Genomic DNA, 23,993 nt, shown 5'->3' with positions numbered 1-23,993 from the left:
TATTTGCAACAGTGCACACCGGTAGTGAGCCAGCACACGCTGAGTAGGATTGGGCCCTTAGGTGGTGTAGAGTCAGCAGATGTAGCAACAGCCATTACCCATGCAACCCCCATTAAATAAGAAATAAAAACCAAATAAAACAGTTTTGGGGTGTTTTTTTTTGCAGATTTCAGGGGTTTTGGTTGTTTGTTTACAAAAATGAGAAGTGCAAAAAGCACTTACCTGGTGTGCTCCCTGGGGCATTTGGTGGGCCGCTGTGAGATACAGGAAGCTGGACTAGATGGGCCTATGGCCTGATCCAGTGGGGCTGTTCTTATGTTCTTATGTTCTTATGTTCTTACTGTTTTGTGTTTTTATTTCATTATCACCACCTCTACTCATAGGATGCGGTGTCTTTGACTCACATACAACACAGCATCAAAGACTTTGGGTGCAATCGGGATGTCGTCCTAGCTCAGAATAAGCCCTTTCCCTCGGAAGCTGGGGGCCGTCTCAGGTTTGTTGAGCAACTGTCCGGATGATTGATGATCCTATCCTGGTGACCACCAACCAGTTATTGCAAGATCATGGCATGTATGCTTTTTTTTTTTTTTTCAAAATTGTCCTTTACAGTTGCTGAGCCCAGCCTGTTTCCTTTCCCCGCAGGAAGAGGAGACTTTAAATTAGATGTTAAAATTATGGGAACACTGTCCAAAAGGAGGGAGGCGAACACCATTCTTCTGTTTTTAACAGTGGCCTGCTCCATATACTCCCAGAGAGAAGGGGGGGGGGGCTTCTTCTATGCATGGAGAAAAATGCTGGAGAATTAATTCTGATCACAATTTCTTTGTCTTGGGCAATTTATGAAGCCCTAAGGAAGGGTTGTAACTTAGAACACAATCCTATCCTGCGATGGAACAGGCAAGCCAGGAGGCTTGCACTGTATCCAGCGCAGGACTGTGGCCAGAAGCGGCTTAGCCAGAGGCAAGGGGAAACATTTTCCCTTACCCCTGGGCAAGGGCTGCTGGCCCCAATGGGTCTCCTCGGACTTGCACCACCTCTGGAGGCTCACAAGTCCGAGGAGAGTGGAGCAGCTTGAGGGGTTTGGGATCTGGCATAACCTCCGGATCCCAGCCCCGCCTCCCTCTCCATGCCCGCCTGCCCCCAGGGCTGCCCACTGGCCACAGTCCCCCCACCCAGGAAAGCTTCCCGCCCTCCTCCTCCCCACCTCCCCCACGCCTACTTTTCATCCTTGCGCCGGCTCATGCAAGCCGATGCAAGGAGCTGCGGGAAGCCGGTGCGGAGGCTTATGTCAGCCTCCGCAGGCTGGCACTTCTTGGAGTGCTGGCCCATCTTCCCCTTGAGGAGGCATAAACGTGCTTTATGGCACACTTGTGACCCTCCCAAGCTGGCCCAAGGGACTAAAACAACTAATGGCTCCCTGTCCCAAATGGGCTCACAATCTAAAAAGATGCAAAAGAACACCAGCAGACAGCCACTAAAAAAAAGACACTGCTGGGGTGAGGAGGGCCAGTTCCTCTCCCCCTGCTAAATAAAAGAGGAGCACCTACTTAAAAAGTGCCTCTTATCCAGTTAGCAGGCATAGGGCGCAGTTAGGATTGCGCCCTATTTGTAGAGCTCCTGTTTTTTGTGCAGACGGTCCCTGGCTTAATCTGTGGCAGTGTCTCCAGGCACGGCACGGCAGGGTAAGAGCCCCGTCTGAAGCCCCAGAGAATTGTTGCCAGTCAGTGGAAAGTGCGGAGGCAGAATCACGAAGTTGGGAGGGATCCTCAAGGCCATCTAGTCCAACCCCCCACTTGAACCCCCCCCTCGACCCGCCCCTTCACTTGAAGCTCAAAAACCTTCTCTAGAGCAAGTGCTGGTCATGCCACTGCTGGATCCCACTTTGTGAAAGGCAACTTCAAATTTCAAGCCCTGCCATTGCCACAAAGACAACTGCTGCCCCCCCACAAAGGAGAAACAGTGGGGAGGAGACAGCAGGGCAGTGGTGTACATTTGCCCATCTCTGCTCCTTTAAAAGAGGCAGGTTGTTTTGATGGGGAGGAAAGAAGAGAGATGGGAAACTATCTCTTACTTTCCTCCAGTCTGTTGCAGTGGTGTAGCAACGTCATTTGGCACCCGGGCCCCATATATTTTTGGCACCCCCTCCGTGACAAAATTATTTTTGGTAATCATCATTACATGAAATGAATAATAATAATGGACAGAGAAGAGGCACAGACAATGGTCATTTTCTTTTACTGAATTTTGTACTTGTATAATGTATATGCTAACTGTATGTTTGCATACTAAATTTGCACATAACTTTGCAACTCTGTATATGTAATCATGCCAACGAACATGCTTCTCTTGTGGGTGACTGCAGCGAGCGCTGGCCAAATCGTGGCTACAGGCAGGGTCCGCCCCCCCCCACTGCCGTCACCATCTTGAGGTAGCCTCTCAGACACCCCCCTGCTGCCTGGCACCCACTCCCCCCCAGCCACCCTCTTCATACACCACAGGTCTGCTGTTAGACTGTTACCCTGCACATGCCTGATCTTGGAAGCTAAGCAGGGTCAGGCCTGGTTAGTACTTGGATGGGAGACCGCCTGGGAATACCGGGTGCTGTAGGCTTATACCATAGCCTTTCCAGACTGAAGGTTGCCAACCATCTCCCTATACTGAACACTATCTCCCGATCTTGTCTGATCTCAGAAGCTAAGCAGGGTCGGGCCTGGTTAGTACTTGGATGGGAGACCGCCTGGGAATACCGGGTGCTGTAGGCTTATACCATAGTCTTTCGAGACTGAAGGTTGCCAACCATCAGAAAACAAACTGTGCCTATCTAGAGCCTGTCTCCTCCACAAAGAGAGGGGGCTACTTATTCTTCATGAGAACCAGCAGCTACTATCCCCACTTCCTGCAAGGGAACCAAAGAGCTACAGTAGCCTAGTGCGAGATACCTTAATAGGGGTTGGACTGAGCAGGTTCCATCCAACTCAGGGCACAAACCTAACAAGATCTACTCAGAAGTAAGTCCTATTTTGTTCAATGGGGCTTACTATCAGGAAAGTGTGGTTAGGATTGCAGCCAAAGGCTTCTTTTTCTCCCTGGTCAGAGATGAAAGGAAGCTCTTAAATTCCTGAGATACTCCACAAACTGTCAGCCATGTGTAGGATACATTCTATTTGTTCACCCTTCAGTGTGAAACAAATAAAAGGAACTAAATCATATGTTCCCAAGAGAAATGAATGGATCTCTCTGTTTCCATGTCATCCAAATTTTGCCCAGCATCCTTTGATTTCCACTTTGTGCGCTCTTGCTACAAAGTTCCAAACTTTATTTCCCCTCACCATAAAAAAGGCTTTCAATGCTTTTATGTTCCCTAAGTATTTTATGTGCATTTTAACCCAAACACCTGGTGCAAGGACACCTCCCCACGAACGCTTTAAAGTCAAAACTGTTGGCATCCTTCAGTCTTGGAAGACTATGGTATCGCGCTCTGAGTAGGGGTTCTGGAACAGCGTCCTCTCCAGTGCGTGAAGCCTGGGTAAAGTAGATATGGGGGATAGACTGTTACCCATGCAGCAAATGCCCCCTCTCCACATCGCTGAAATGGTCCAATGGAAAGGCAGAGGCCAATACGGTTGGTTCCAGCGGCGTCGCAGGAGTTGCCAGAACGTGATTGTGTTCAGCCACAAACTGCCTCAGGGACTCCAGCTCCAGATTTTGCCTCGAGGTTGACTCCTGAAGCCTCTTCCATAACTGGATGTAGCCACAAGGCAGTGGAGGTTTGGGATCAGAGTTTTCCTTCTCTCAGATGAGCTGCCTTCCCAGGCTAACGAGTCCCATCTACCCATTGGCTGTTTAGTCGCCTCTTACGACAAGTACAGCCAAACTGAGGGCCTATTCTTATCCTACGCAAATGTACAGAAAATAAAAACAACTCCATATCTGATAAAAATCCCATCGGCTGTGGAGTAGGAGGAGTCCATCCCGGAAGAGTCCAGGAGAGGTCATGAGTTTGGGCCAGAGAGGAATTTGAGAACAAGTTGATCAAACTTCTACCAACCTGATACTGCATCAGTAGACCCTTGTCCATCTGTGTGTGTGTGTGTGTGTGTGTGTGTGTGTGTGTGTGTGTGTGTGTGTGTGTGCGCGTGCATGTGTCCCCAAGTCATGAGGACTATGACTGAGGAACCAGGATGGTGCAATGGTTTTGCTGTAAGACTTAGACCTGAAAGATCCAGGTTCAAATCCCTGCTCAACCATTAAGGCTCCTGGGTTATCTTGGGCCAGTCACTATCTCTTGGCCCAACATCTCAGGGATGTTGTGAGGACAAAAAGAGGGAAGGAACCATGTACACCACCTTCAGCTCCTTGGAGGAAGGAGAAAAGAAAACGTTCTGTTGGACAGTTTGCAAGGAAGAGGCATTTTTTGACATGTGTGAGAGAGGGCACAAATTTTTTAAAGAGCGGTGACGAAAGACAGAAAGGCCCCCAGAGTGACTCCTGCTTAAATTGGTGGCAAAATTACCTCATGAACTTTGTGACGTTCCATGCTGTGGGAATCACTTCAAAGTACTTTAGTGGAACATTGGTGTTCTGGCAGCCGGCGTTTCAGAAGGCCTGAAGCATTTTTCCTCTGATATTGGCCAACCTCATGCCTACATATGGTCAGGAAAAGGAACTAGAGAGATTTAGACCACAAACATCAACTGGTTTAATAGGCACGTCCTTCTGAGGGGACTTTGAAAAATGTAGATGGATGGAGATAGGAAGCTGCTGTCTGCTGAGTCAGGCTTGTTGTTCGGCACTAACTGGCAGCTTCTCTAGGGTTTCATATGGGAGTTTCTCCAAGACAGCCAGAAAGGACAGGAATAAGGCCTTGGAACCACACAGGTTGCACTCATGCGCGGGGGTGAGAGGGCCACATGGCACAGACAACCTCTGCTGAATGGCACAGAAAAATCCTGCTGAGAAGGAGAGTTGCCAGGTCTGCCATGATGTGATGGCCAGCGCCAGCCTGGAGTTCCTGCAGGGTTTGGGAAGAGCCTGTGTGCCCAACGTAGGGTTCTCAGGAAGGGAGGCCAAGAATGTTGGGTAGCAGGCAGCCTCGGAAAGAAAGTGATCGAAGGCGTGCCTATGAGAGAGCAGGACGTGGGTATGGGTGCCAGCACAGTCTCAACCCCACACAGAGCATGTAAGCAAGAAAGAGAGCAGTTCTTGGGTTCTGCAAAGAGCTGACGTTTACAAATGTCTATGCAGGAGCAGCGGTCTCACCGGTGGCGTAGCTGGAGGGGGGGTGGAGCACTCCGCCTGGCAGGGAGGTGGGCGAGCGTCCCCTCCCTTTGGAGTCATTCCTGGTGGGGGGGGGACAAAACGGAGCCGTACGGAGCCGCCCCCCTCCAGCTACGCCACCAGGTCTCACCTTTGGCCTTCTTGACCCTTTGAGATCTCTCATCCTACATTCCAGATATTATCACCGCCCTCTTTGAATTGCATTAGGCCGGAGGGCTGAGCACCATCCTTTCAGCCAGACATAGTCTTTGAGGGTGGAGGGCATGAGGATTACTGGCCACTTGAAGAAGAAAAAAATTCATAAAGGGAAGGCATTCGGGGTTTTGCTTTCTTTTGGTCTGCTTTCAGTTCCAAGTGGGTTCCTTGCCTTTGCAACTGAAAGTACCAAGAGTGATGGGGTATGTGTGTGTGTGTGTGTGTGTGTGTGTGTGTGTGTGTGTGTGTGTGTGTAATTCTTTCTGATTCCCAGTCTCTGTAAGATTTCGCTCTCCTAACACAACAGCTCGATCAACAGAACAGCTTGATCAGCTGGCAAAATGAGCATCCTTCAGTGAACGAGAGGGGAAGTTGAGTCTGCGGCAGACACTCTGCCTTCCTTCTGCCGCTTGCTGTTTATGTGCCCTGCTTGCACGAATCCTCCTCCCACTCCCTCCCTTCCTCCCCCTCCACCTCCTCCTCCAGCTCATTTACTGAAGGAAGACGGCAGATCAAACCTGAGGGGAGAAGTTTGGGTATGGACTTGAGAAGGCAAAGGGGTCTGAAGCCCCAGTGCACCGACAGGCTTGTGGTCGCCCATCCAACCCCTTGACCTGCTCCCAAGCTGCTGTGTTGTCTGCTGAGAAGCAGCACAGGAGCTGGGGCATGCCCCAGACCTTTGGATTCTCCACCTTTTTGCAGAAGCTGATGGGACTAGTCAGTTATCCTCCTTGGAAAAGGGACTGCACGTAGCAGAAGGGAGTTTCGTAGATCTCCTCCTCCTCTCTTGTAGCGCACAAGCTCGCCGTCCACATTCTGAAGAGGTCTCTTTTTGGATGGGAAAATTCACCCCTCGTCCTCTTCATCGATCAAAACTCATTCCACAGTGACTGGAGATGGAGCATGAGGTTGGAAAATCTGTGGATAATCAAATGGATAAATACATGTAATTACTTCTAAGGCATTCGGCTCATTTTCTGCCTGTTTCAGTCTTGCTTTTATGCCACTTTCAACCCCTCTCCTCCACATTCAGTTCTTCTGATGGCTCCGGGATATTTTTGTAAGCACCTTCATTCCTCAGGCATACCCTTGATCACTTTGTCCTCTTCTCCCCTAGAGTGACTATAATGGGGAAGTCCGAAAGCCAAATGGATATTGTGGAGAAATCGACCAGAGTCGGGCAGAAGTCCTGCAGCTTTGTCACCATCAGCCTGTCCGTGGTGCTAGTCCTCATGACCTGTGCTGTGGTTGCCCTCGTCATTCTTTACTGCAGCGGCAGAGGTAAGAGAACTACAATTATCTTCGGCAACTGCCCTCGAACAAATTGTGGCTTACCGTTTGCAGGCTTAGAACAAGAAAAAAGGAACAGTTGGTTCTAGTGTGGTTTGTTTCTGATTTGCAAGATCACATCCCAAAGGTATTTTTTTTAATAAAAAAAACAAGCAGAAATGCATCTTACTTCACTGCAGATTCAGGTGCATTTTCAAGCTCTCGTGCTGTATCTCAACTCAGAAGGAGTTTAAAAAAAAAAGATCCCCCCCCCCATACATTCAAGGACTCTTGGCACCCCATTCAACAAATACACGATTTCACCTTGGTTGATTTGGGTAGAGTCACAGTGATTGAGGGCAAGTCCAGATTTTAGTCAACAGAAAGCACTCCTGTGATCGCCCTACACTTATTTAATCCTGTGTAATGGGTTCAGTTTGGACTAGAGTCACCTAAGGTTCAAATTTTTGCCCCCATCGGGCATTTAGTGGCTGGTTCTGAGCACATTAGGATCCGTCATCCCTGTCTAGATCAAATAATAATGTATAGCAAATGTATGCCCTTCCTGCCAATGCAAACACTCTCTTGATGGAATCCTTACAGCAACCCTGTAAGGTAGGTATCATTAACCTCCTCTTGCAGAAGAGAAGATTGCGGCCAGGAGGGTGTGACTTACCTAAGGCCACCCAGTGAGCTCCTGGCAGAGGTGACATGGAAACCGAAAGTCTTGTTTCATAGCTCAGGGCCCAATCCTATGGAGTGTGTGCCGGTTCACCACCAGCGTGCAATGTCACAAACATGCCGTAAGGCACATTTGTGGGCCCTAGTGCCGGTGTTCCACCAGTGCTAGCCCAGTGCTATCCAGAGCAGGGTTAGCGCCGGTGGAGCGCTGGAGCTCCACTGCTTGGCAGTCGTGCAGATTACTAAGCAGCAGAGAAGTAGATGGAGGCTTCAGTTCAGTTCAGTAAGACCTTTATTGGCATAAAATACAGAGAAAGAACAGAACAAGATAGGAATGTACAAAGACAACACAACATAAGCAAAAACATCAGTCACTGCCCAGAGTCCCAGGGCTCTGCCTGGCTATTACCCCAGATAAAAAGGAAGCAACATTATCCAGAATCTCAGGATCAGGAGTGGAAAGGAGAGACTGAAGCATGGTTGAATCCTCCCAGCCCTGCATCCTAGCTAGCAATGGACCTAGAAATTTCTTGCGCGACACAACATGTAGCGGGCAATAAAAAAAGGTATGCATTAAAGTCTCAACGCAATCCCTACCACACTTGCATTTCCTCTCTAAGTAGGGGATACCGCTGAACCTGCCCGTTAACAAGGCTGATGGAAGAGCGTTACACCTTGCCAGTGTAAACGCTCTCCGGGCCTGTGGGCACACCAGGTGGTAAAAGAAGGAGGCTGGTTTCCCAAAACTGACTGGAATGTGAAGATGGAGTGGAGAACATGTGGTTCTGGCGGCACTAAACAGCTCTTGTTGTTCAATATCTAGAATTCTTCCTTTGACAATTCTGTAAGCTGCATCACAACCAATCATACCTAACTCTTCAGTGTCCAGCCCTATTGACTTAATTTTAGTTAGAAGATCAGTGATCTCAATAGGCAGGACTGGAGTAGATGGAGGCATGAGGGAGCTGGGGAGGAGGCGTTCCAGGAACGCAGATGGTGGGGAGGAGGCATTCTGAGGGAAGGGAGTGGGACAGGACCAGTGAAGCTTTGATCCGCTGGACCCAGAGCCTCCATGTTGTGTTGGTCACCCAACACGAAGGCTCTTGATTCTGCGCTGACCTTCAGGTCAACGTAGAATCAAGTAACCCCATTGTGGGGCTACTTGCTTTACCCGGGAGAAGGGGATGAACGTTCCCGCCTCCCGAGGAGGAGGTGGCAGCTGCCTGGAGCACGCAGGATGCAGCGGCAGCCATTTTCGGCGCCGCTGCAGCCCCACCTGCCAGGATTGGGCTGTCAAGTCACTTAGCCAGTATATGTGTCAGTTCTCAAAAAGAACAAAATTCCATAAGCTGCTTTAGGGTGGAGAATAACCAAATTAGAAATCATTGGTTTGCAAGGATAGCCGCAAAGGAATGATATTGGGAAACTTGAAATGTGGCACTCCTCTGGGAAATCCTTAGTAAATATGTGTACAGGGGCCTTCTCGGTGGTGGCCCCCGAACTGTGGAATACCCTCCCCTTAGAACTGAGAATTGCTCCCTCGTTGCTAACAATTCGGCGTGGACTGAAGACCTTTTTATTTCAAAAAGCTTTTAATTGTTGGCAGGCTGGCTGACGTTCTTGCTTCTTGCTTTTTATATGAAAATCCACGGGGTTTGTTTGTTTTTAGATTTTTTTAATTATTGTAAATTGTTTTTAATGATTGTTTTTAATGTTGTATTTTTAAAGTGTTTGTAAGCCTCCTTGTGTGCCCGTTGGGCAAAAAGGCAGGGTATAAATTAATAAAATAATAATAATAAATAATAATAATTGCCCAAGCTGAACAAGCACCTGAGGTGGTGCCCCTTCTTTTTTTATCTTGTACCCCTGCAATCTGCCCCTTGCAGCCACTACCTCCTTTCCTGCCCAGGTTGGATGGATGATGGGAACTATCATGCATGATGGGAACTAAAAAGGAAGTAGTATTATCTTGTATTTCACGTATGCTTTGCCTAGGCTGTTTGGAAGTAGGAGAGTGAACCCAGAGCACATGGGGCAGTGGAGTGATCCTGTTTAGAGTACTCCCCCTGGAGGAGGGCACAGGGACATGCCGACCCCCCTGCTTTTGTCTTCCAGTCCTGCTGTTCACTTACTTGCTCAAGGCAACAGTTCCATGAACATGGCAACCATTGGTACTACCCCACATCTTTTCTTGCTGTCTCTCAGCAAGTGAGAAGAAAATTGGACTGCAGGGTGAAGTGGCTGGGTGGGCAGAGGACAAGAGCATTCCTGCCAGTGTGCCACCTCTCCCAACCCGCTGCTCAAAGCAGTCACCTCATCTGGCCTCAAGACTGGGCCGTCCCTGGATGCTGGCATCTGTGTGTGTGTGTGTGTGAAGGTTTCCCTTTGCGCATGGCGGTTTCAAGCATTTGGACTGCAGGCAGCATGGACCCCCTTGATTTCAAGAGCGCAGGATCCATTACACGCAACGCCAGCCATGCAGTTTCTGTACCGAGAGCATACAGCTTGTATAATTTGTCTCAGAAGCTCAAATGCAGTCTGCTATTTGAAGGTAGAGATTTAAAGACAGAGAGAGAGGGCTCATAGACTGTTGAATTTCAGTGCCGGGGGGGGGAAGAGAGAGAGAGAGCAAGACTATATTTAGTCCGCCAAGCTTCTTTGAAAGGTGCCGGCGAGGTATTGGAGAGACAGAGCATAAATCGAGCCATCATTTGACACCTTGCATGTCTCTGAAGTCTCTTGCCAGTAAAGTGTCAGTTGAATATTTGGCTCCAGGCACTGCTTGGAAAATTTATGAAAAGGTAAGACTTTTGGAGCTAGATCACCAACTGACCAAGGCAATCCAGAAATTGCTGTTGAAATAGTAGCTATTGCCATAGATATAGACCTATTCTGGAGAATATCATTCTGGAAATATTATTATTATTAAAATTTCATGAAACACTGTTATAAACTGGTGATGAGCAATTGATACAAGTCTCAGCCTGAGACCTAAGTATCAACTAGGTATCAGCGCAGTACATATGATGATGATGATGATGATGATAAAAATGTGAATTGAAACCCCTTCTCCCCTCTGTCTTGACTTCCCCTCTCTTGGCCCCTCAAGCACCAATAAATTCAACAAACATATATCCACAATACATCAAAATAATGACAGAAATTTAGCAATAGTTTCAACCTATTTTGCTGATTTTTTAAATCCATTGGAAATAATTCTAGTCTCACATACTATAATTCCATCATGCAGACAACCCATTGGTTGGCAGGTGGTAGGAAAGCTCATGTGGATGAATTAACTTTGGGGGCAGTATGAACAAACTCTTTCCATAAGCCAATGAATTTGTCCCTGCACTTCCTCCTGGCACAGCCTGCCTGATTGTCCATGACTTAACAACTGAAAATGTGAACACCTAACATTTGTATTTCAGAGTGGTTGGCAACCTTCAGTCTCGAAAGACTATGGTATAAGCCTACAGCACCCGGTATTCCCAAGCGGTCTCCCATCCAAGTACAAACCAGGCCTGACCCTGCTTAGCTTCCGAGATCAGACGAGATCTGGCATGTCATTAAGCAGATGATGAAAAGCGCTTTACCTGTACTGTCTGGACACTAGCTTCACAACAACTCTGTAAAGCAGTGGTTCCCAAACTTTTTTGACTGGCATCTCCCTTGATCTACTGGGCCATTGGCCACAGTTCCCCATTAGGACTACAATCCTATACATTGTATAGGGCGGTAGATTTTTTGCGAGGATTCGGCTGCTCCCCTGGTTGGTTTCCATGGCTTCCCAGGGACCCACAGCTCACAGATTGGAAACCACTGCTGTAAAGTAAGTAAATGTGGAGGAGCTCTAGTTCAGTGGTATAGCATGAGGCTAAGGCTGCAATCCTATGCACATTTACCTGGGAGTAAGCTCCACTGAACTAGTGAGGCTTACATCTGGGTAGATATGCCTAGTATTGCTCTGCTACTCGCAGATGATCACACGTTCAATCCCTGGCAGTACCTCCAAGCAGGGCTGGGAAAAGATGCTCTACCTCAGTGGTTCCTTAAATTTTTTTAGCACCGGGATCCACTTTTTAAAATGACACTCTATCAGGACCTACCTAGGTTCACCAGATTTTAAAAAGTCTGATCTAGAAAGGAGATCTAGAAAGAAAAATTGTATTTATTTATATGTAATATTATCCAGAATAAAAACCCTCAAACATTTATCTCCCTATATTTACACATGCTTGCGAACTGCAGGAGCTGAGCTCTTTGCAGAGCAGTTAGCAGCTACAGCATCTGATTTTTGAATAGCTTCAGGGTTTGAGCCAATTAGTTATCTGATCCTTCCATCACCCTTCGGTGACCCACACCAAAGGTTTGTGACAATGGCAAGACTGAAACTGAAAAAGTCCTGACACCATTCAGACTTTTAGCCGCTACACTGCATTCCGCCAGCTCTTATTGGTTGAGTCAGCAGTTGTGGAACAGTTCTTCAACCTGCTGCTCACGTCTGGGTGAGGTCTTCCTTTTCCAGTGAGTTCGCACAGTACACTTGGCAGTCAAAAAGACCCATCTGTTGGCACGTCTGCATTTTTTCGGGAGGAAGGATTGTACCAATAAAAAACTACGAGACATTGATCGGCTTTCAGTTCAACCTTCCCCCCTGACTTCACTTTGTTCAATGCACTTGTAGATCAGACATTAAATAAATATTAAAATTAATGACATTATGTTCTGTACAGATGAGTCTTTGAATATTTTCAGCGTACCACAGTGGTGGCTCAGACACTGGTCCCCCAATCAGGACTCCTGTGGTGGGAATCTCACCTCTATCATGAACTCACCAGGTGGCCCTAGACAAGACAAGCCCTCTCTGCCACAGTCTTTCCATCTGTAATATGGGAATCAGGGGGTGTAGCTGAGGGGTTACGAGGGGGATGGAGCTCTGGGACTTCTCTTATAGCAGGAGTGGTGATGACACCAGCAAAACTGCTCAGGTGGCTGCCTTTGAAACTGTTTTCAATTGGAACTGAGTTAAGAAGAAGCATCCAGCCCACCATAAAAGAAACTGAGACACTTGCCTAAGGGCCAGGGCTCTAGGCCAGGGCTCTCCAGACTACACAGGCCAGATCCAGTGCCCTACCTAAACCCTCCCCCATGTGAATGGCGCAAACCATTCCACCAGGAGCCTCTGCAAAGCTCCTCCGTGCACCCCATTTTTTGTTGTGTCCTGTCGCTTCCGTCCTTCAATGCCCCAGAAGGCTTTCTGCCTGGATTTCTGGGCAGAAGCAGCTGGACATGGCAAAGAATGGGGGTGCATGGAGGCCTTCAGGTTGAATGGTGAGCGCCGGGGGAAGCCTTTGCCGGTGCACAGTGGTCTCCACTTTGAAGACTGCTGGTCTGGGCCATCAGCTTTCCCAAGGGCAGCCTGAGAAACAGTATGTAGTTCGTGCTACATTAAGGCTACGAAGTGTAACAAATTTACCTGGGCAATAAGTTCAACTGAACACATGACTGAGGGTGTGACTCTGAGGAATGCACCATGACAAGTACCTGCACTTCAAAATTTAGCATTACATCACTGATGTGGATAATAATATTTATTATTATCAGGATAATTCATATGAAGCACTTGGCATGCTCAGGAAGCAGTACACAGGTGTTAATTTTTCTTGTGCTACACGTGACTTGTGGTTGTAATTAACTTTGCCCTGATTTGCAGGAGGACTATCAGAAGGTTGAGTGGAAAGATCAGAATGGGAGGAAATATTTAAAGCTTCCCTCCCACGCAATTTTCCACTCAGAATTGGCTGCTCTTCTCCCCACAGGGAAAAAGATACCCCCTATCTCTTATCTCCCCAAGGGAAAAAAGCAGCTTTGACTCAGTGATTTTTAGCAGATAAATAACTGATAGGGAAAGACTTAAGCAACCTCTTCCCCTCACTTCCTGCCAAGTTTCTGTCTAGGACTGCAACCTCCTGGTAAAAAAAAAGGGAGGGGGGCAAAACTACACACCATTGCATGTCATTCTGCTTTGCACACAGTTCAAAAACATGCAATGGACCGCAACATTTAGAGTGCTGCAACAAAATAAAGCCAGTGCCTTTTAGCCAGGCAGTAAGCATATCACAACTGTTACTGAGCCAGCCAGTCAAAAGCCAGTTCTTATTGTCATGTTTTCATCAATGGATGGATCTTAATTTCCTAGGAGAGGTCAAGGAGCAAGGCAGGTGGGCATCGCTGAGCAGGTATTTCTCAAAACAGGAAACCTGCCCTGAGAAAGCAACACTTTTCCTAATGAGGACTTTGACAGAATTCTCCCAGAATGACTTAGACCTCATGGACGGAACATATAATCTTGTCCTGACTGTGGCCAGGATCTTACAGAGCAGACAAAGACACCTGAGAATGGACGATCTAACAACAGGCAACCAGGGTAGCCGGTGGGGCTGGACTCCCAGCACCACGGACAGTTCCAAGTCATCAATGGCTTGGAGCTCATCTAAGAGCCAGTAGAGGCCTCCCTACTTCTACCTTCTTGCAGAGTCCTCCAGCTTAGCACTTGGTCACTTTCCTGTCATTTCCTCCCCAGTGTGTTGCTTGCACCAGAAGTGGAAACTGTGGGACCTCAGGCCCCCTGCTGTTGAGGAAGTTGGGTCCCCAGAGGCAAAACGTTTGGGGGATGCCGTTGTTGGACATCCCAGTTCAATGAATCCTGGCTCAGGGACTCCCAGCTGGCAGGTTGTGCTCCAGTGTTGGGAGCTGGGTCCTGTACATCCCCTGCAGGTGTTGTCGGCCCCCACCCCACCCCCAGGCTGGTTGACTCTTTCTTCTTTGTATCACAAGCTCACTGCAGCCCACACCTTATATTCACACTTGATATCAGCCTCACCACATTTGATATCAGCCTCAGCGCTGGGTACCATAAACATGCTGTAAAGCACATTTGTGGCACCCTGCAAGGAACATTGGTGCGGGGCCTGCACCAGTTAGGCCCAGCTCTGACTAGGACAGGGCATGCTACCACTGGGGGTAAGTGTTCTGCTTTGCCGTATCCAGACCTCCAGGTTGGGCCTCCTGGCCTGATATGGTGTCTCTCAACTCTGCACCGGCAGAATAGCTGACACAGACTTGAGTAGCCATATTGCAGGGCTTGGGGCTTTTCCTGGGGGAAGGGGATGTAAGTCCCCTTCCCCTGAGGAAACCTCTGGCTGCTTCTTGGCACCCACTGGATACAGCAGCAGCCGCTTTGGTGGTGCTGCTCCAGCGGGCCCTGGGAAGCTCAGGATTGGGCTGCTACTTTGGTACCATTATACACTGACTGGTAACAATTTTCCAGGGCTTCAGACACCAGGTTTTTCCTTACCCTACCTGGAGAAGCCAGGAACAGAGATCAGAAGGATTTTCCCCAGGCAAAACCTGTGCTTTGCTCCTGACCTCCAGCTCTTGAGCTTGGGCAATGACACATATGGAAAAGTAGGTTGCTTTTGCCTAGTGTGGAAGTGTGGGAAGAGAGGGTGACCCCAGGACAAACATCTGGGAAAACAGGCTCTTTGAGGATGGACACTTCTGATGCAAAGATGAGAAATACCAGTCCGCATAAAATAAATATTAATTAGAAAAAGAAAAAAACTCAGAAATAAGACTTTGCCCATCGTCCAAAAATAAACGCTATCAGTGTCAACCGAAACCTTCCCTGCATCTGACATTCAGTAACACTCTGTGGAAAGTTTACGCATATTTAGATCTGTTCCCCATGGAGACAGGAGTAAAAATATGCCAGTGATACTGGACCAGGTACTTTTCATGCCTACGCAAAAGCAAGTCTCGTTGACACCGATGGCATCCATCAAATAGAAGTAACGGGGAGTGAGGGATGAACCACAAAGAACCATTTGTTGCTTGCCAGAGAGATAATGCGCTCAGCAGACTTGATAAGAAGGATCAGGAGTGGGTGGGGATAGCCTAAGTCATGTTCTTGAATTTGGAGTCCCTTGGCAAAGGTTAGGGCTGCAAATGCTGTGGGCAGTGGGGGATGGGGTGGGTTTTCAGAGCCTTACCACATTCACTCAAGGCTGAGCTGCAAATATAGAGAACTCTGACCCTCCAAACATGAGCAAGCTATCATTGCTGGGTTTGATCACTTATTACTATTATTATTATCATCATCATCATCATCAAGGCATCCCTGGTTGGAACCACACCTCTGCCATTCCCACCAGAATGCCTGAAGCAAGCCACTCCCTCTCAACCTCTGCCTTCCCATCTGCAGTATGGGAATAATGTGGGGGATTCCGGCTTCCTGATTGCAGTCCTCTTTGCCTTGGCTTTAGGGAGGGATCTATTCTAGTCCTCTAGCATTTCTCAAAGTATGCTGCTAGGAGCCCTGGGGCTCCCTGGGACACTTTCAGGGGCTCCACGAGCACACCATAAGTGGCCACCATCTGCCCCCTACCCACTTTGGTTCTCCATCCCATCCACCTCCCCTGTTTGTGGTTCTCCTTCCTCACACCCCTCCTGTTTCGGCAATTTGTTTCAGTATGTGACCTTGGGCCAGCATTTCCCCTTGTCTATTTCCTTGTCTAAAGTCAGTTTCGCACCTAAACTTGGTCTTCTGGATGGTCCCAGAAGTGCACCCATCCCTAGTGCTTCACGAGTCTTTGTTTTCTCTGCAGGTGGCCAGTATGGTCCTAATCCAGGGAACATGTGCAGCACTCCTGGATGCGTCACAGCAGGTAATAATCTTTTTGCTTCCCCTCCCACCTCCTTATTACTTTACAAGCCAAAGCACCATATTATCCAACCTGATAAACAAACCACTCATCAATCTGAGACCCAATTGAAAGTACACATGTAAGACAAGAGGCATTGTCCTGGTTCTTATTTGTGGTCCACTTACTTTTGATGTGATGGGGCTTGCACAGTTATGCTTGTCAGTAGCCACTCAATGGATTGCCTAGGGAGAATCAGCACCGTCTCCTGCAACCAGATAGGGCAGGGGTCGGCAACCTGCGGCTCTAGAGCTGCACATGGCTCTTTCAGCTGTCTACTCCTCCCAGTGAATGTGGCAAAGGGGGTAACAGGAGGAACCTGTGCTGGGAGGGCAGGCTGCTTCCCTCCACCCCCTGAGCTCACTGCCCTCCTCTCCCTTCACCCCCACCTGCCCCACTTTGGTTTCCCTTTTCAATTTTGCCTGCTCTGCAGGCTTAAGCTCCCTGTTTTTCCCTTCCCCAACTCTCCAGCAGGCTCAGCCAATCAGCATCCAGCAGGCTCCTGGCTTCTTCAGTTAGAATGGCTCAGGGCCCTTCACTGGCAGACAGACCAATCCAATCCTGAGCCGCCCTCCTCCTCAGCCCTTGCGAGCACTTGCAGCCGGACTTTCCCTGAGCAGGTCCCCACTCAGTGCAAGGAGAGGCTTTTCCTCCACAGCAGAGGAGACATCCTGTGTGTCTACTCAGTTGTAAGCCCCATTACAGCGCATGAAGCTTACTCCCAGGAAAGGGTGCCTGGGATGGCAGCCTTGGAGCCAGTAGGAGCCTGCGCAGGTCTGTTCAAGAGTAAGCCCCGATGTAGTCCCTGGGCTACACCCAGGAAGGTGTGAAGGGCTGTAGCCTCAGCCTCCTCCTGTGCAGGTCTACTCACAAGTAAGCCCTGCTGTAGTCAGTGGGGCTTCCTCCCAGGAAGGTGAAGGCAGCCTCAGCCCCTTCCTATGCAGGTCTACTCACAAGTAGTCAGTGAGGCTTCCTCCCAGGAAAGTGTGGAGAGGACTGCAGCCTGAGAGCTCCAACCAACTTGTCTGCTCAGAAGTCCCATTGTAGTCAATGGGGCTTACTCCCAGGATAGTGTGGAGAGGGTTGCAGCCTGAGGGAGGGAGGGCAGGCTGGCAGGCAGGGCAGAAGCTGGCCTGTGGCTGCCCCCCCCCCCCGTTTCTTCTCTTCCCCACCTCTGGAGTCTGTGTCCTTTCTTCCTTCCTGCAGGGTGCCTCTGGAAGGTGGGGGGGAGTTCTTTAGTATCCATGTAAGATAAGCAGATGTCATAACCGCCATATGTATTGGAATCCTGGAAGATCTGGTGAGGAGGTAGATGTGGTGTCAGCAGTGGCCCCTTTAAGGGTAAGGCCTGGGCATCCAGCAGAGTGTGCTGCACAGCTGCAGCCACTTGAAGGCAATAGGGCCCTCAGGGATAGAAGGAGTACCTGAGGCAGGAACAGGGGTGTGGTTTGGAGAAGGAGTGCAGGTTGGAGAGGAGGCTGATGGGGCTTATTGATTTTGGCTTGGATACTCTGACTGATTTGACTGACTTACTTTGGAATCTGACCTTGGACTGTGACTTGGCTTAGTGATTTTGGACTCTGCCCTGGATACTCTGACTGACTTTGTGACTAAAGGACTGCTGGAGACACTGGAGTTTGAAGTGTGGCTGCTGTGCCCAAGACCTGCTGAGGACCAAGGGTCTGCTGTAGTGGCGGGAGGCTGCTGGCAGGAGAGAGGACCTCTGCAGGTTGAACAGGCAAGCTACCCTGGAAGTGGGGTCCAGCAGGAGTGCAGGGCAGAACCAGGGTCACTTGTTGGGGGAAAGAAGGGGAGCTAATTTGCTTAAAGTGGGCATAATTCTCCAGGCAGAGAATGGCCTTGGAATCAGGCAAAACACAGGACAAGACTGTATGACAAAACTAACTAAAAGCTATACGAGGGAGCTACATTATAAAAATGGGACCTATAAGAGCATAAAGGTAAAAAAAAAAAAACTATATATGCAGTATTATCTTCATTTTAGATGTCAAAAGGGTTTTGTGGCTCCTGAGGTTTTTTTTTTCCTCTGGAAAACGGGTCCAAATGGCTGAGTGTTTAAGGTTGCCGACCCCTGAGATAGGGGAACTACCAAAATTGGTTATTTTGTTCTCAAAGGGCAAAATAGCTTCAAAAGAGGCTTAGAACAACACAAGAAGCTACCTGGTAGGGCAGTCGTTCTCAAATTTTTTAGCACTGGGACCAACTTTTTAGAATGACAATCTGTTGGAACCCACTGTTGGGAAGTGATGTCATTAACCTGGGAAGTGATGTCATGGCTGGAAGTGACATCATCCAGCAGGAACATTTTTAACAGCTCCCATGCAACAAAATCAAATTTAAGTAAGTAAAGTTTACAATAAGTTTAAAAATTTATTTAAAATAAAGAAGAACCTCCTAATCCTCCCAAGCAGTTGCTGATCTGTTTAAGAAAAAAAATTCCCCAAACATTCCGAAGGCTGCAATCTGATCCACACTTACCCAGGAGTAAGGATCCACACTTACCCATTGACTCTCAAAAGCACATGCATAATAGCTTCTTAAAAGCATAGATCTGCAATATTTCCCCAAATGCAGTCACACACCAGGATAGCGTCGTCTAATATATTAAAAATAAAATGCACATTCAAATGAATGCGGACCCCCTGAAATTGGCTTGTGATCTACCTAGTGGGTCCCAACCCACAATTTGAGATATATTGTGGTAGGGAGTCACAGAAACACCGCCAAGGCCACCAGAGGTCACCTCAGGGGTAGGGGAATGGGGCTTCTCAAGGGCTTGAGAATGGGGCTTCTCAATGGGGCTTCTATTTTGCTGGCACAGACTTGAGAGATTCCATGTCGGTTCAGGATCTGGCAAAGTAGAACTCTGTTGGTCTCATCCCCCCTCCTGCTCCAGTTCCTTCCCCCACCCCAAAAAATACTGCTGGCCAGTACTGCTGGGGTGCTGGCCAGCCCTCCACATCGCATTAACTGGCACTGGTCCAGCACTGGCAGCCCCTCCTCTCCAGATGCCTCAGATGTGCCTTATGGCATATTTGTGACACCCAGTGCCGGCGCTGGAGCTCAGCGCTGGCACAAGCATCTTTAAGATTGGACCCTAAGTACCACTGGGCCTTACTTTCAGGAAAGTGTGCTCAGGGTTGCTGCCCTAGTAAGCTCATGTGTTGAACCAGCCCAGTCATGATGCATAGCTCTGTCCCGAGCTTTTTTTTATTTTGTTGGCAACCTTCAGTCTCGAAAGACTATGGTATCGTGCTCTGAATGGTGGTTCTGGCACACCGTCTAGCGTGGCTGAAAAGGCCAATTCGGGAGTGACAATCCCTTCCACACTGGGAGCAAGTGCAGTCTGTCCCTGGTCTGTCTCCCTGGCTAAGGACCTTCCTTCTTTGCCTCAGTCTGTTGGCCAAGTGTCTCTTCAAACTGGGAAAGGTCATGCTGCATAGCCTGCCTCCAAGCGGGCCGCTCAGAGGCCAGGGTTTCCCACCTGTTGAGGTCCACTCCTAAGGCCTTCAGATCCCTCTTGCAGATGTCCTTGTATCGCAGCTGTGGTTTACCTGTAGGGCACTTTCCTTGCACGAGTTCTCCATAGAGGAGATCCTTTGGGATCCGGCCATCATCCATTCTCACGACATTCTCTCTCTAGTGCCACACCAAGGTTATTTGGCATCCAAGGCTCTAAATTTTTGGCATGCCCATGACCAAATTATTTTCAGCCATCGTAATATTAATACAGCAAAATTTTCATGACATGAAATGAATAGTAATCATGACCAGAGAAGAAGCGCAGACAGTGAACATTTCCTTTTCTTGACCTGTGCGTATAACTTTACATACCAATGAACAATTGAAAATTAATTTTAAAAGAAATAAAATTTTCTCTTTGGAAAAAATGTTTAAGCATTTTGGGGCAACCGATGGGCAGTGACGTAGCTAAAGGGGGTGCAAAATACTAGGCTTTGCAGGGAGCCTCACCATGGTGTGCAAGTAGACCCTCCCCTCCTCTTCAGAGCTGCTCCGGGTAGTGGGAGCAAAATGGAGCTGCCTCTGTTTTGTTCCCACTGCTGGAAAGGTTTCGAAGGGGAGAGGGAGAGGCCATTTGCACGCTGCAGTGAAGCTTCCTGCAAAACCTATTGCTTTGCACCCCTATAGCTATGCCACTGCCTCTTGGACACCCCCCTGCAGCCTGGCAACTGGGGCCGGGAAAGCCCTCCTGGCCCCCCCTCATATGCCACTCCTCTGAGCCACTGCACTCATCAGCTTCTGTGTTCCCTTGACCTGCAGCTGCCAGAATCATCCAGAACATGGACCCAACCGCAGAACCTTGTCAGAACTTCTATCAATATGCCTGTGGAGGCTGGCTAAGCCGGCACGTCATCCCAGAGACTAGCTCCAGATACAGCATCTTTGACACGCTGCGGGATGAACTGGAGATTATTCTCAAAGGTGAGGCTCGGGGACGTGTTTTATGTTGTTAAACCCATTCCCATTCTGCATGCCCCTGCCCATAGAAGACCTGAATCTGCCAAGATGCAGACTGCAATTCTAGGCACACTTCCCTGGGATTAAGCCCTGCTGAACACAATGGGACTTACTTCTGAGTAGACATGCCTAGGCTTCTGCTGTCAATCAAGCACCCTCTTGCATTACACCTTGTTGTATTCCCCTTTGTGCGTTATTTCTCCTAGCCAGTGGTATCACTAGGGCCGTGTGGGGAGTGCAGGCTGGTCATGGGGGAGTGGGGTCACCACTACTGGCCAAAATCTTGTTTTCTAATAATTCTATCTATCTATCTATCATCTATCTATTATCTATCTTCCATCTTCCATCTATCTTCCACCTACTACCTACCTTCTATCTTCCATCTATCTTCTACCTACTACCTACCTTCTATCTTCCATCTATCTTCTACCTACTACCTACCTTCTATCTTCCATCTTCCATCTATCTTCTACCTACTACCTACCTTCTATCTTCTATCTATCTATCCATCCATCCATCCATCCATCCATCCCACTCTATCACTCTTTTCCTTCTGCTATATCTATCCCTCCCTTCCACTCTATCTGTCCATCTCTTTTGTCCTTCCTTCCTTCCTTCCTTCATCTCTCTCTCTGCATGGGAAGGAGGTCCATCAGGGGGTGACTCTCTAGCCTCCTGCACCGGGTAGCACAAACCCTAGTGATGCCACTGCTCCTAGCCAATCCACTTTTCTTTCCGTCTAGTATGGCTCCACCCGCAAGTCATTCATTGGTTCCCTCTGACCTGGCTTGGCTATAAATGTTTCCAGTTGTGGACCTGGGTCTGTGTGTGAGCAGCAGCCTCTCTCCAGTGTCTTTGCCTGGCTTTCCTCCGAGTCTTTCAGCTCCATTGCTTGCCTTTCTGCTTGCTGCTTCCTGCTCCGGCTGCCTTCAGATGGATTCCTCCGCTTGGATCCTGCCCTGGGACTCGCCCAGCTCCTGGACTGACCCTTCTGTGCCACATTTATCCAGCCCGCTTCCTAAGGTCTGTTGTGGAATCTGCACTCCATCCCAACCCTGCTTCCAATCATCCTTTCAGCAGAAGCTCTGCTGCTGGTAGCCCAAACCTGACATCTCCTTTCTTTGCAGCTCCTTTCGTTGCCCATATTATCCTTCATCTCCAAGTCCTTGCGCGCTGCCCCAATGTGCTTGGACAATACCTACTTCTGCCCTCCTCCAGCCAGGCTTAAGATTTAGAGATGGCTGACTTAGAGTTAATTTCACTTCATATGAACTTGTAAATGAAACACAGATTGTTAGAGCTGAAATGGAATTTGGAGATCATCTAGTCCAGCCCCCTTCCCAGGACAGGCAACTGCCTTATGAGTAGTGACACATGGGCTACTTAGCCTCCGTTTGAAAATCTCCAGTGAAGGAGAGTTCACAATTGCATGAAGTCTGTTCCAGTGTTGGGTATCTCATAGTCAGAACATTCTTCTGCATGCCTAATGTAAATCTACTTCCCTATAGTTTCAACTCATTGGTTCTATGAGCATCAGCTGCCAAGAGAGAGGGTGTACCCAGCTTGTCAAGCTTTTGTTGCCAGAGGGGTGTGTGTATGTGTCAACTCCAGCCACAGTGAGCACCTCTGGCTCTCCTGCCCATTGGAGTGCTCCTCTTTCCTTCCCTGTTGTCTCCCTTGTGTCAATATCTAGATCAGTGGCGCTCAAACTTGCAACCACTATGCGCTGGGAATGCATTCCCTGTCTAGACCACATCCAAACATTCCCTCTGGGTACCATGGAAGACCTTGTTCAGAAGACAGGAACGTTCTGGGCAGTTTCGTCTGCTGCCTGGTGTCCCAGAAGGCCACGCGACAGGACATCCAGGCAGTCGTGACTGCCTAGAATGTTGCTGTCCTCCAAATAAGGAGGACTTTGGTGCCCGGATGGAAGCAAAAAGTCCGCTCACAGGGCGGATGGATCTGCCCAAACCCTGAATCTGGCCCCCAGGCCAGGGTTTGAGCAACCCTGATCTAGATTGTAAGCCCCTTAGGGCAGGGATTTTTCTTTCCACAATATGAATATCATGTATATGGCTAGCATGTAATTATTAAGGGAGCAAGAGACACAGATAAATTACTTTCAAAGCCACAGGCAACAGAGAGAGAGAGAGAGAGAGAGAGAGAGAGGCCAAAAACTGGTTTAAAAGAATTATTTTTTTTTGGTGGAAAGCAGAAAGATGGGAAGAGAGATGTGCATGTCTTAAAGCAGGGGTCTCCAAACCCCGGCCCAGGGGCCAGATACAACCTGCGACAAGCCTCTATCTGGCTTGCGGCAAGCCTCTGGTCTTGCAAGCCTCCGACCTGCTCAACCGAATATGACCAGAGCATCTGGAGGGTGTTCGGAGGGCCAGGGAGGCCATTTGCCCCCCCTCTGAATGCCTTCTTAAGGCCTAAAAACATCACTTCCTGGTTTTCCTAAAAAACCAGAAGTAACGTTTTTGAGCCGTCAAAGGCCTTAGGCTTTCTGAGGCTTTCTAATAAATTTATTTAAATTTTATATTTAAAATGTATTTATATTTTCAGCCCTTGACGCCATGCCAGATATTTGATGTGGCCCTCTGGCCTAAAAGTTTAGACACCACTGTCTTAAAGCAACAGTGTTCCAAAATCATGCTCCATAACTCCATAGTTTGCAACAGAGGAGATTTTCAGGGGGGGGGGGGGCAGCTTGTCATGCAGGAATGAGAAGTTGTGATTGCTAAGATTCCCTCTTCTTTAGGACTACATTTAAAGATACACCTCCTCTCTCCTCCTTTTTACATGTGGTCAAGTTAACCAGTTATTTCACTGCCCTCAGGTCCAACGAACACCAAGAGGGGATGAAATAGCCCCATGACATTCCTGCCAAGGGTTGCTGGCATGCGGCAGCCATAGATTTGCAAGTGCTGATGCTGTGATCTTTTCCACCTCCAGGTGTGCTGGAGACCCCAGAGCCAGAAGATCGGGAAGCCTTCCAGAAGGCAAAAATGCTCTATAGATCCTGTATGAATGAGAGTGAGTTCCCGTTTCTCTTGAATTGCTCCTCCGCCCTGTGGCAGAGGGCTTGTCGTGCTGGGGTCATGAAAGCTGGGGAAGGATTGGGGTCTTCTGTTCCAGGGCTGATGGCAGGCTTGCCACTGCCATGTGGTATCCACAGATGGGCTCGGGAGGTGTTGGCTTTGCCACACTAAATGACGGTGCATTTGGGGAAGAGCGAAAGGGAGGACTATGTCGCTCAGACGAAAGAGACGTCTGCCTAAGCAAAACTTCAGCAAGTGAGCC

The 23,993-nt window shown here is 48.6% G+C and overlaps 1 protein-coding gene across 2 annotated transcripts in view; it reads left to right on the top strand.

Annotated features, from left to right (window-relative positions):
* Positions 1-6,371: 6,371 nt before the first annotated feature.
* The window catches only part of MMEL1 (membrane metalloendopeptidase like 1), a 43,723-nt gene continuing 26,101 nt past the window's right edge, over positions 6,372-23,993 (top strand). Inside the window, exons 1-5 of one of the 2 annotated variants that reach the window (XM_066637509.1) lie at positions 6,372-6,421; positions 6,593-6,756; positions 16,095-16,154; positions 20,493-20,654; positions 23,646-23,726. In XM_066637509.1, the coding sequence (XP_066493606.1) occupies positions 6,372-6,421; positions 6,593-6,756; positions 16,095-16,154; positions 20,493-20,654; positions 23,646-23,726 (517 nt within the window). Of the gene's footprint in view, positions 6,422-6,592; positions 6,757-16,094; positions 16,155-20,492; positions 20,655-23,645; positions 23,727-23,993 lie in introns of those variants that run through there. The other variant, XM_066637510.1, reaches the window with a different exon arrangement.

Source organism: Tiliqua scincoides, chromosome 9 (genome assembly GCF_035046505.1).
Source record: "Tiliqua scincoides isolate rTilSci1 chromosome 9, rTilSci1.hap2, whole genome shotgun sequence".
Lineage (NCBI taxonomy): Eukaryota > Metazoa > Chordata > Lepidosauria > Squamata > Scincidae > Tiliqua > Tiliqua scincoides.
This window is presented reverse-complemented; position numbering and strand designations above follow the sequence as displayed.